This window comes from Centrocercus urophasianus, unplaced genomic scaffold (assembly GCF_019232065.1).
Source record: "Centrocercus urophasianus isolate 14NV4802_14NV808 unplaced genomic scaffold, USGS_Curo_1.0 seq_18, whole genome shotgun sequence".
Taxonomy (NCBI): domain Eukaryota; kingdom Metazoa; phylum Chordata; class Aves; order Galliformes; family Phasianidae; genus Centrocercus; species Centrocercus urophasianus.
The window spans coordinates 20,755,452-20,768,826 of NW_024884733.1; the positions used below are offsets into that span (position 1 = coordinate 20,755,452).

Below are 13,375 nucleotides of genomic sequence, written 5' to 3' on the forward strand. Positions count from 1 at the left end.
CGGCACCTCGCGGTCTGACTTCATCGTGCACTGCCTTCTTCTTTGTCTTGGCCTTTTCTGAGCTTGAAGTTTTGATTCACTTTCCCTACATGTAAATATGTTTTTATATGGGAATGTATTTTCTCCATCTCTTTCAACTTGATTTCAGCCCAATCCACAAAACTCTGAAATCTCGCCCTGCTTCTTTCTGCATAACCGTATTTTTCCCATCATATATGAAATTTTGGCTGCTTGGATTTCATTTCTGGACCAACTTTTGGTTTGGTTTGAGTTTTGTTGTTTTTTTTTTTAAACATTTTAAATGAGTGTTTACTCTGTGTGTCTGTGTGAACATGTATGGTGTTGTTAATACACTAGCCAAAGCCTCAGAGCTCCCACGTAACACGTGAATAAATCTTGCTGTGACAGTATTGAGAGCAGGGCCTGTTCTATCTGTTGGCTCTTTTTGCTGGAGGTGGTGGGCTGCTCGCGTGCTCTTGGTCACCGATTACAAGGGAAAGGCAAACTATTGCAACCAGGGAGCTCTGTGATTCGGGTCGTTCCGAGCACCCAGCCCAGGCCCTGAGCTGACGTAGCTCAAATGGGCGAAAAAGCAGATGAAAAATGCGTCTGCTGGGCTGTGTCAGCCTGAGCAGCTCTGAAGTGGCCGTGGCTGGCCCTGGCTGTGCTTGCTGCTGTCTTTATTCCACAGCTGCAGTGCCTGATGGCACAGTTACCCTTAGGCATCTGAAAAGGAGTGGGCCGCTTTGGTGTCACAGCTTTTGCTGCTTTAGCCCAAACCAGCCGAAGAGGAGGTGAGGGGTGCGTGTAGCTGCCTTGTTTGAGGCTGTGGTACGGAGTGATCGATGCGATGGAAAAGCCTCAGCCATCCTGGTGACAGCCGGGTCCCTGCTCCCTGCCCACCCTGCAGCTCCCCTCGGTGCAGCATTGGTCCGGTTTACATCGAGGCACCTTAGCACAAATGTTTGGGCAAAAAAGATACTTCCTCTGAAACTGTGATGGAAAAGTAAGTGGAGACAGCAAGATTTATTCCTTGCTACTTGTTTAAATACCTTCTCAGACTGCAAAATTCTTGTGCTGCAGGGGGAAGGAGAGGCGCAGTGCCCTGAGATGCGCAGCAGCAGGGGGTTGGCCAGGAGGGAGGCGGCAGTGTGAGCGCTGTGTGAGCGCTGTGTGAGCGCTGTGTGCTGTCCGAGCCCTGCGGGCAGCCACGAGACCTGACGTTTCCTGGTTAATTTTCCCATTTGTTTGGTGGGTTTGGGCGTTTCCTGCCTTGCTGACTGTGGGGTTGCAGCGCAGGAGCTGCTCCCCATCGGCACGTCAGTGTTACTCTTCCCTTTGTCTCTGACTGTTGCAAGCTAAGAGGAATGGATGGTATTTATTGTAAATATTAGACGTTAGCATTGTCACGGCCACTCCTGGGTCTGAATGTTGGAGGCCTTTGGCTGCTCGTATCGCTGCGGGACAGAGTGGGATGACCGTGGTTTGGCTGCCACACTTTTGCATTAAGGTGTGATTTGAAGTATTTTATCCTTTTGTTCCGTAGAGGGGAAGATAAAGCCTTTCTTTGGTTTTCTCTTGCTGGCCTTGAAGGATAATGCTGTACTTCTGGTGGGAGGTTGCACAGCAGTGTGCGTTGTGTCGGTACCATATCAGGTGGCCGTGGGAGCACCCCAGGTGGGCCCCGCCGCGCCGCCTCGTTCAGCACTTAGATAAGAGGAAGTGTGGAATCTCTGTGTTCTTAGAAACTTGAACAATTGCCACATAATAGCGGTGCAATAATTTTTATCCATGTTGTACCTGCATGTCGATGTTCAAATCCTCCTCCAAAATAAATTTTTTTTTTTTACATAAATTCAAAGCTGTGTTGCTCTCTTTATTTCCTCCCCCTGCAGAGCTGTGTGTGCCGTGGCACAGGGCTTACATTGAGTCGGGCCGTGTTGGGCTGAGTTGGCTTGACCCAATGGAGCCAAATGCTGTCAGTGAGGGCTGTGACAGCTGGCTGCCCCCAGTGCCATCTCTGTAGTGGTGAGGGTGGATGGGGACGGGGCTCAGGCACGTCCTCACGTTCCCAGCCCTGGAAACCCCCAGGGCTGCCCACAGCTGCCCCCACCTTCATCCCGTGCCGGCGGGCTTTGGATTTGAAACACTGATTAGGGCTGACCTCATATTCCAGAGCTTACTTCGAAGTCGCTAATGAAGGATTAAGAATGTTAAGCTAATTAGCAATCAGCCAACGAGGGCTCAGTCGGTTCTCAGCGTGGTTCGCTGTCAATGAAGCGGTCACCTGGTGGTGGGCACGAACCGCTCCCAGGGGCCTGGTGACACTGCTGGGGTGACAGAGCTCGCTGCTGCCACATGGAGCCGGGACTGTAAAGGAAACAGGAATGTGGTATTTTCCACCTGAATTTCTCAGGGATCAGCTCCACCCCAGTGCCCGTATTGCCCTGAGGCTGCGGTTGATGGGAAGCTGTGAGCTGGGGCTGCCCTCGGGATTTGGTGCTCGCTGCATCTCGCACTTTACTTTGTGCTGCTGTGCTGTGCTCGCAGCCTGGGCAGCCACGATGGGCTGCTCTGAGCTGGCAAAGGGATGAAACTGTGTGAAAGGTAGAGATAATGGGCTCAGATCCACCCTGCTGCCATCAGCCCTGGTGACAGCCCCGTTTTCACATCTCTCTGCTCATTAATCCCTGAGCTGCGTCTGTCAGCAGCTGCCCTGAGCCTCCTCCTGCTGAGCTCAGCCGTGGGACATCCCTGCTGCTGGTGGGGGTTTGGAGTCCGCTTTGGGGTCTGATTGCTCCTAGGGATGTCAGTAGGACCAGGCCCTGAACCACAGCCCTGCCTCCGCTCTCACTGTGAGATAGGTGTGGATATGATGGGTGCTGGCATCCATCCTTACTCTTCTATCAGCCTAGTGTAGGAAGGAGCCACTCACTCCTCCGAGGGGAACATCACCTGGTGAGGAGCACCCCGTGCTCCAGAAGCACCAACCTTCTCCTTTGGGGAAAAGCCCCTGGATGCTTTCTGGGCCCTGCGCATTTTTTCAGCAGCTGCAAGAGGGTTCCATCCAAAGCCAACATCCGCCGGGCCAGGAGGAGGACGAGGAGGAGGAGGACGAGGACGAGGAGGAGGAGGAGGAGGAGGAGGTTGATCCTCAGCTGCCGGCTCACTCCAGACGCTGACTCTCTTTCTCCACGTCCCCTCCCATTCCCACTGGCAGCAGTGAGGCCGTGCTTCCTGCCGGAAAATATTCGGGATGTGGGCAGAGGGCTTCGCCCTGCAGGGGTGGGGGGTCCCATATGCACCCCGTTGTATGGGTATGGGTGGGTTTGGGGTGACGGCAGTCGGAGCCTTTGGGGCGAAGGCGCTGCACAGCCCCGTGGGCTTTGAGTGCCCACAGCCCCCATGGGGGATCTGGCTCTGATCCCAGCTGTGAGAAATTCCTCTTAGAAATTACAAGCGTGAAGGAAAATTACGCCTTGAAGGAGGAAGAAAAAAAAAAATAAGTGTGACACAGCGGGAGAAGAAAACAGCCCCAGCCCCACGATCAAAGCCCCGCGCAGCTGGAAGCGCTCCGGCAGGAATATTCCTGGCTGTGTTTGCCCAGTGGCAGTGAAAGGCCGCTTTGTTCTCGGCCTCGCCTTCGCCCCCATGGGATCGGGTCTCTGGGGCCGACATCGCCGCCGGGTGCCGCAGGTGCGGGGTGCTGCTCTCGGTGATGCTTCGGTCCCCGCAGCCAATCCCAAAGGATGTGTGTCCCAGTGCCCTGCTGTCCCTGTTCGTCTTCTCTTCCTCACCTCGATTTTCCTGTCTTCTCATCTCTTCCCAAACTTCAGGCCAAAGTTATGTGCTTTTTTAGGTGTTTTTTTGTTTTGTTTTGTTTTGTTTGTTTTTTTTAAGAGCTATTTTTGTTGCCTTGTTTCACAAGGTACACCTTGTTTCACAAGGTACGCCACTCCACGGAAGAGGAATTTCCCTCTGATAGCTTCTTCCAGGCATAGGGGGGCACGGGATCTGCTTTGCTGGAACAGCTGGGTCTGGACAAAGGTCCTCCTGACCAAATCCTAGAGATCTGGAATCCTGCATCCTCCAAGTCCCACATCCCAAGGTCCCAAATCTCCTGGATCCTGCATCCTCCAGGTCCTATATCCCTCAGTCTCTCATCCACCAGGTCCCCCAGCCCTCTAGCATCTCCCATGGGGTCAACTGAAGTCCCCCCCCAGCCCCTAAGGCATTCCCTCTGCTGGTTTTGGGCTGGGAAGGTTGGCTCTGGCTGAGTCCCAGCCCGGAAATCTCGGTAGGGCTTTGGCTCAGCGTAGCAGGGAAGGCTGCCGAGAACAGACTGGCCCTGTGCAAAAATGGGAACTGTGTTGTCGATGAAAAGTGCTTTCTTTGGGTAGGATGTTTGTGTTTCCCTTGGCTCGGCAGTGGCAGGAGTGTGCACAGCACCTGCCTGGGGCAGTGGGGCTCTGCCTGCTACACACCACAGCCCCTCGAGCAGTTAGAGTGGGAAGAGGTGGGGGAAGAGACCCGGAGCTCCCCATCCAACTCCTGATCCCTTTCTGGTTGGTTCTGTTTGCAGGAGCCCTGGGGGGAGAAAACTGGGAACAAGGAGCGGGCTTGGCCCTGTTGATTGGGAGTGGTGTGAAGCTGGGGGCTCAGTTACTCCATTCCATACATCCGTATTTCCATTCCAGCTGTGTGTGAGGGTGTTTGTGAAGCCCCCTCTGCGCTGCACCCATGCCATGCGTGGGCTCCAGGCTCAGCACCAGCCCTGCCTCGTGGTCCCCGGCCCTGAGCTGGGAGCATAGAGGGAACACAGAGCAGCTCGGTTGTGGCAACAAACTGTGGCTTTCAAAGCAAACCCTGATGGTTTGAGCTTAACCCCGATGGGATAAACCAAATCCTGATGGTTTGAACCAAATCCTGAAGGTCTGAGCCAAATCCCAGTATTTGTATCGGGCTGTTGGCTGGAGAAGGGCAGTCTATTGACATACTTGTTTTCAGCCTCCTTTCCCCCATAGGGAAGGGCCTTGCCATTAATCTGTCACTGCACTGGTCCCAACCCTGGGGGGACATCCTGTGTCAGCATCCTGTGACCATCTGTCTGTCCATCTGTCTGTCTGTCCGACCCTCCATCCCACGCCCCTGCCCTGCAGGGCCCCATGCCCTCGGCTCCTGCCTGCTCTCAGGGTGAAGCCGGGGACCTGCAGGAAGCGCCGCAGTGCTGCTGGGGATGGAAAAACCCCAGGATCTGCCCTTTCTCCGGGTGCTGTTTTTCTTTCCATCCACTCAGCACAGCCGCTTGGAAATTTCCTATGCTGGCTCCCGGCTGCAATGTTTTCCTAAATGAAAAGACGCGCCTGGCGAAGCCCTGAGAAACGATTCGCCCATCAGTGACTTACATCCGTCCCGCAACGCTGCCTTATTAGCCCTTATGAAATAAAATAAAGCAACAAAATGAAACAGATTCCCCAGGAGCGCCTCGTACTTCTCCTCGGTGTTTCCCATGGCTGTGCCCCTCGCTGTCCTCCAGCCCCTTCTGCTGCTGGTGCCCCCCATAGAGAGCTGATGGAGTGCAGAAACGCTGAGTCAGCGCTTCGGAAAAATGCCAGCACAGCACTTTTAGGAAATGTTTGACTCAGCTGTCAGTAAAAATGCTGAGTCATGGGCTCAAAGAAACCCCGAGGAAGCAGTCTGCAAACCGTTCGTGCACCCGGATGTACAGGGCCAGGCACCGAGCCCTCAGCTGCTCAGGCGTCTTTTGTTTGTCACCAGGTTTCTCCCCATGTCCCCCACTGGAGCAATGCAGGGTGGAAGCCAGCTCAGCTCCAGCAGATCCCTGTCCTGTCCCAGGGAGCCCCGGCAGCACAGCGTGCAGACACGAGCCCAGCCAACAGCACCACATCCCAACCACGCTGCATTTCTGCGTTTATTAGAAACAGCCGTCAGTACATCCTTCTAAAACATTACATGTCAATGTGCTTTATTGCAATTCTTTATTGCATTTTGATCTAGAGCAAGTAGGCCCAGGATGCTTAGTGTCTGGGATTTAAAAGCCCAACCATCTACTGAAAGAAAGTACAGCAAAATCGTAACACATCTGGTGACAAGTACAGTGTTGCATTACTGATCTAGAAACTACAGTATGACTTGTCCGAAAACACTAACATACAATTGGTTTCCTTATGAAGCAGTTTGTTTCTTTTTTTAAAGTTAAACTACATGAATTCCTTTTTTTTTTTTTTTTTTTTTTCTTTTTTTTTTCTTTCTGACTACACCATAAACGACAGAAGAACAGGTTTTACACAAAGAACAAACAAGAGTACCAAAGTTACATGCTGGAATTCATACGGAAAGAAAATAAGCCGACAGTTTCTGGGGAAGCAGGTTCCTAACAGAGGCGGTTTCCCTTAAAGAAAATCCAAGTCAAATAATAACGAGAAAGGATAAAAGCGAAGGCTGCACCCAGGAGTGCTGCTGCTGCAGCCCCGCACACAAAGCGCCGCTGCCCCTCGTGGAGCACGGAGGGTTTCCTTCCCCCACCTTTGCTTTCGGAGGATTTCAGTGCTGCGCCCCAGAGCGCGCAGCTGGAAGCCGCGTTCAGCTCAGCTCAAACAGAGGCACTCCCCCAGGAAACCCATCCTGCGGGACTTCAGGAGCACGGATCGGAGGTGGTGAGGACCAGCTCCTTGTCTGTGGAAATAAGCCCAGCTTTGCCCAAGCAGGATGTGCTAGCGGTGAGTTCTGCCTTAGTTCCAGGGGCAGTGCCACTTACAGCTAATGCATACCGATGCGTATGGGAATATATTTTACATATATCTATATACATACAGTACTGATACACACACACGCACACACACACGCACAGATGATGCAGACCATTACAATCCTGTGGTGCAATTAACAGCCAGATATACAAATTAACAGGTTTAGTCAAAACTATCTCTGCCTGACACTCAGGAACACAACCCAGCCCCAAACCCATCCACACATCTGCACTGCAGCCAAGCCCTGGGGGCCCAAAGTCACAGCCTGGCCGCCCCTGCTGTTCCCATCTCTGGACATGATCCTCTTTATCCAAACAATCCCAAAGCCCCTTCCCTGGCCTGGTGCAGGGACAGCACTGCAGGGTTGGGGTAAGCAGTCACCAGCCCTACCCAAGTGATATGGAACTGACAATGGGGAAGGGTCAGATTAAAGCTGCTGTGTCGAACGCTGACTCTTGATTGGGATTTATACTTTTTCTCTGAAGCTCACGTTATGTATTTGTAAAGGCAAATTTTTGAACAAATGCCATCATTTCAAAGCACGGTGACTCTATGCCAATAGCAAACAAACCTGCAAATTCTGCACCGGTTGTATGGAGCCAGCCCCCAAGCCCGCACCTGGAGCACCGCCACCGTCTGAACAGTTAACAGGCACGGTGCTTTCTGCCCCTGTGAACAAACAGGAAGGAATTGAAAAGATTTCAAAAGAACTTTTTTCCCTTCCCGTTCGGTGGAAAATATTTCTGCCCACAGAATGCAAGATTCACAAAAATGTTGGCCAAACTTCCCCTAACCCCAGCAGAACGCGCTCCTCGCGCAGCATCGGCCGGCCCAGCTGTACGGCTGGCCTTCCTTCAGGCCAGCAGCTCCACTCCCCGCTGCTGGCAGCACGAGCCGTGCCAAAGGAAACCAGGGATCAGCGGCCGCGTTTCCTTCCAGAGCAGAGGAGCAGCCTTTCAAAACTTCTATTAATTTCCTGACTGCTCCTTGCACGCACGGAGGACAACAAAGCACCCCAAGCTTTCGGCCCGCGCTGCTCGAGTGGCTCTGCTCTGCATCCCGATTCTTTTGCGGCTGAAGACAGAGCTCCCACAGCAGCACCTGCTGCTGCTCCACCACAGCGCAAGCAGGGAAGCTTTGGGATGCTGACCCTTCCCCTTTTTAAAGCTATTCGGGGCTGTTTGCATGCTAAGTTGAAGTAAGTGTAACCCGCTCCCCTCCCTGCTTCGTTCTTTGGGAACGTATTTTGACTTTGCTGATTCAAAAGCAGATGTTGCAAATTAACAGAAGGAAACTATGCATACAAAAGTCTGATTTGAAAGATGATCTGAACAAAACAACCCCTGACCCCTCCTAACGCTTTGTCAAACTGCGTTTTGAACCTGTCTCACACCCCTCCCGCCCCACAAGCAGTACCTGTTCTATGTCTGCACAATGCAGCAAACATACGAGACTCACTAACATTTCAGATTTTTATTCCCTGTTAGTGTAACAAAAATAAAAATAAACAAGACATTCAAAAACAGAAGAGAGGTTGTTCAAGTACCAAATAAGGGGCTTTTCCAACCCGAAGCTGTGACGCTCCTGCAGCTACTCTGCACTCAATGTGGGCTCGGGGACACGCAGCCCTCGCTCCCTGTCCTCCCCAGAGCTGCACCAAGTGCCACCCTGCATTTCCACAGTCCCCATTACAGTTGCCTGGCTTTGCAAAAGACAAACTTTGGTTTTTGCCTCGCTATGACTTGGATTCAGATATGATGAAGTACAAGCTCTTCTCTTGGACATGGCTTTCTGTTGTGGGACTCTTGCTTACACAAGTGTCAATGAGAAAAGAATCAGGCCCATCACACTAAATGGAAAACTTCTTGATGTTCTGCCACATCAAGAGAGACGAGCGTGGAAAGAGCGGTTTGTTTTTGGCAAGAGACAGAAGGCTGTACTGGATCTACACTCTGGATTGCAACCACCCAGCGGTGCAAAGCAGCTGAGAGTTACAACAACATCCAACACAAGAGGAGCCCTGGCTGTGGAACAACCCAGCTGGGGGTGGCACAGGCTGCTCCTGCTCCGCACACCCTGAGCTGAACCTCTGCTCCCGGGTCGGTTACTTCCACGCTACGATTACTCACAAGCAGTACAGAAACGAGTGGGAAGAGATCGTAACTTACTAACTTCAAAAACATGGCACTCTGGGCTGACGTAACGGGGCCAATGGCAACTGTGGAAGTCGGCCTCATTTCCCATCCATCCGAATACAAAATACTGAATCACCCCTGATCCCTGCAAATATACTTCAAAACAGATTAGAAGAAACTGTGCATATCAGAGTTTCAACGTTCCCACCCCACCCCCCGCCCCCATTTAACACTGTGCAAAAGTTATTTATTTAACCCTACGTATATATTTAATACAACATGGGTCAATGAAATCAATACTCCTCGGACTGCAGCCCGACACGAGGCTGCTGCCACACCAGTGAGACCTTCCCCCTCCTTCCTCCTGACATTGTGACTCTTGAAACCAAAGCTTTCTTGCATTTTACTGCTTTAAAAGAACTTGAGTTCCTTTGTTTTGCCTTTATGTTCACATTTCCTGTATTTGTTTTAGGCTTAACAGCTGTTCCATTGTACGAGGGTTTAATCCTGTACCTCACTGGCCCAGTTCTGATTTCTCAGCCACACAAGTTCACAACTACTGGATGCAAAGGTTCGTCTCCCCGCTCCAATGCTGCTGAGCAAACAGAAGCAGGCTGAGGGCACAAAGGCAGCAGGACAAGCCCTTGCTCAGCTGATGGTGGCAGCTCCCCGTGCCAGTTGGTTCGTACCCATTTTTTCACTTGCCATATGAGTGCAAATTTGATGCGAAAAGAATCTGTGCAATGGCACGTGAGGGTCACAGGGCACTTAAGCCAGCAGCGTGGCTTCAGGTGCCTAAAGCAAATACACAAAGACACAGTGGCAAAACATAGGGAGGAGCTGAATACAAGCAGCACGGCCCTGATCTGCCCACAGACCTCTTCCAAAGGTTTGGGCCAAAGAGAATTTCAAAGAATGCTTCGAGATGGCTTTCGGCTCTGAGCACAGCGCTCACAGCCAAGGCATCACCTGTGATTAGCAAAGAGATCTCCGAGAGAGACGAGCCAGCATCTGAACTCGCTCACACCACTGCAAAGCCAAGATCCTGCCAGAGACGCCAGTGGGATTACACGGTGTTTGCGTTGGCATGGCCGGGGGAGCCTGGACCAAGACCTCACAGGATCAGTGAGATTCCACTACAGGGAAACTTCAGACAACCCCACTTTCCTACCCTGCTGCTGTCAGTACTGAGAGAGCGTGCCAGGACTCGTGGGCTGAAAGCAGACCCGTGCTTTTTTAAAACAAAAGCAAGCCCAAGCGCTATCTAAGAAGGTAGCAGACGTCCCTTGGACAAAACCAGCGATGGGAACGATGTGTCTGACCAGCTCTGAATGGTGACGCTGTAAGGGGAGAGCCCAGAGATCAGGGGGCATGGAAAACGCCCGCAAACTCCCATAGCAAAGGTTTTTCCACAGGCATGAGGCACCTGGCTGTCATTTGTGCCTTTGAAACTGATTTCCCTCGTAATGCATTTGGACTGAATCCAGCACTGAGGGAACGTCAGATGCACAAGAGGTGTGAGAACACGGCTCTACAGCTACCAGATTAGAACTACTAATTACCCAAGAGGTGGGGCAAGGTCCTTAAAAAAGAAAAATTTCCACATCCATACACAACAGAGGATTCCACTCCAGATTTTCACACACAGCAAAGGCTACGTCAGCTTTTTTCCTTCTCTTGGGGAAGCGGGACAGAAGGAACACAAGCGCAGACGTGGGGCACATTGATAGAACAGCTTACAAGGACTTTCTGTTTCCCAGCTTTGGTTAAGTTTCATAACGTTTCATTGAATTAGAAAAGTGGAATCTGCAGAATTCTTTGCCAGAAGATTACACTCTCTGGCTGATTAGAAAGTGCCTGGGACCCATCAGGGTCATTAGTGCAAAATAAAACATCTCACGGGCACGCCAGGCAACCAGACTGCCTTCCTTGCAACGGCTGTCAGTGCTTCAGACCTGTCATTTCCCTGCTTGCAAATTCACAACATTCAGTTCAATAATACTTATCGTGTAAACATTAAATATCAACAGGCCTGGCATTCCTCCCCACGCATTACAGAAAACCCACATTTAAACAGGAAATCAGCCCCAGGGTCAGAAACAGGTCTACAGCATTCCCAGATCTGCATGACTGTCTGCTTCCTGTCCTGTACAATGGGTGCATTTCAAGGGAACCATTTCCAGTAATAGGAACAAAAGTAACTTTCAAGGTTGCACACTAAACAATTAATTTGCCGGTTATGCTTTGATGCCAAATGGCTCAGTTTGCCAAACTTAGCTCTTTTTCATTTTAGAAGCTTAGGGAATGGAAATAAGCTGCTTTGTATGGTGTCCAAGGAGGGGATTTATGGGATGATTGCTACACTTGACAAAGCCCAGGACTACCTTCTCCAGTATTTGACAGCAGCCTTTGCCAAGCGATGGTACCAGACACACAATCACTGAGGAGAACATCTCTCTTCCCTTCCTGTGTTTTGCCCAATGTCCGAAATAACTATGAGGGAATTTAATTATACACCACTGTAAAAATCTTGCTTGGCAGCAGTGGTGCGAAAGTTCAGAATCTAGCTTGAAAATTGTAATTAGCATGCTCACTTCTGTACAGACCTAAGTGGCTACTCGTCAAGAAATCATTTGGTACAATAAGCCATCCAGAAGCATGAGATTGCACCTGCCTCTTCTATATCAAAACCAAGCATTACAAGAGTCTGTCTTGTTCAGCAAGAGAACTGCAACGTGTGAGTGCAAGCTTCATTCTAGTTTACATTCTGAAGCACGTATCTTTAACAACCGAAAACAGAGTCCCAAGCTGAGGAGTGGGAGGAAAGGAGGGGTGAAAAAAGAGAGGAGTGAGCAGTTACATCAGATCAGACAAATTTAGTGTTTTGAAGCCACACAACATTTTAGCTTTTCCTTTTATTTGTTTCAAGTTTTGGTGTAGAAATTATGTGCAGATGCTAACGCAACCTTCCCCGTAAGTGCTCAATCTAGCAACAAAGTTTTGGTGTGTTCAATTTGGTTATAAATGTTTCCTTTAAGTGAAGACCTGTAGTGCCATTGAAACCAAAACTTCATCACTGTTGGCAAAAAAATAAAGCAACTTTTCTTTACAAGCATTTTCCATTTAAATAAAAACCTGAAGCTTTCCCGTTATTCCTTTGGTCTTCTCTCACCAAATTCCATGCTACCTCAAGACAAGCCCTCTTCGGAAGTTCGTCTGAATCGCAGTGAAGCTGCTAAAATTAACAGAGAAGAATTGCTGTGGTAGAGTTTCCTCCCTAGTTTCCTGGGAGCTTAAGACTGAAAGACATTACTGATGCCTCAAACAGAGGCTTCAAATTGTCTCTACTAGAACAAGAGAAAACAAACTCCAATTAGAAGTTCCATTGAAGGTGCCTGGCCAAAAATCATCTCCAGAAAACAATGTTTTGCTTCCAGTATTTCTGCATGGGTTTTGTTGAGTCTATTCCCCTCATAAGGAAACAAAAGTATCAGTGTAAAAGCACAGCTGAGCTTTTAAGGTAGCACCAGGACACCTACACCCAAGTTGTCGTCTTGTTGCTGCTAGGCCTCTTTTTGATTCACATTCACAGAATCACTTCTTGTGCAAAACAAGCAGTCTAAGGAGAAAGAATGCCCTCCAAGTTCTAATAAAAATTGTAGAAAAGAATCCAAGATAGCCAACACTTTCCTCCTCCCCAAAATTTATCTGCAAAGAGAAGGGGGCATCTGTGCGTAGACAGGATAGGCAAGCCTGACATTGAGGGAATCGTTGTGTTGAACAAGGGATGTCTGCTGGTAATGAAGAACCAAATCTTTAAGTGTGCTGTACAGATTATATGGTTCTGCAAACCCATAACCTCTTGGAGTGCTGTAGATCACACAGTGCTTCACTTCTCCATCAGCTCTGCAAGGAAAGAAAACAGGAGAGCTTGACATCAAAGAACAAACCCGAAGTGACAGTCTATTAACAATTAACTAATGCAGCAACACTGCCAGTCACTAAATTACATAATGGAGGACTCAGTAGATGCAAGCAGAGGAGATTAATAGTCTGCAAAGAAACAGTGCTTCAGGGCGTGTGATTAAATACTCTTGCATAATAATCCACCTAAGAAGCCTCTTCTATCCCAGCAGCACGATTCCCTCCTGCATTGCTCCCAAACATTTCTTGGAAAAAAAAGTCAAGAGTTTAACCACGACGACAAGCACCTGAAATCAGCAAACACAAACTCAGCTTTTTTGGAAACCTTTCCATTAAGTAGGTGCACAAGCCAAAACCCACATGTTCTTATTCTATTCCTACAGAATATTTCATGAAATACAGCTCTAATTTCCAGTGTGCATTTTCTAATGTTGAGCATGGCATAGGTTCAAGTTGGTTCATTATCTGAAGTCATAGCTACAGAGTCCCTAACTTGGCAATGCACTTACTGGAACACTGTATTTCCAAGGCTGCTAGAACAACTCA

At 49.7% G+C, this 13,375-nt stretch overlaps 1 protein-coding gene across 2 annotated transcripts in view; it reads right to left on the reverse strand.

The window, feature by feature from the left end:
• Positions 1–5,962: 5,962 nt before the first annotated feature.
• Positions 5,963–13,375, reverse strand: part of LOC122160685 (phosphatidylinositol 3-kinase regulatory subunit gamma) — a 57,576-nt gene continuing 50,163 nt past the window's right edge. For both annotated transcript variants that reach the window (XM_042819483.1, XM_042819482.1), the window contains one exon: positions 5,963–12,811. In XM_042819483.1, coding sequence (XP_042675417.1) covers positions 12,610–12,811 — 202 coding nt within the window. In that variant the 3' untranslated portion in view covers positions 5,963–12,609. The remainder of the gene's footprint in view (positions 12,812–13,375) is intronic.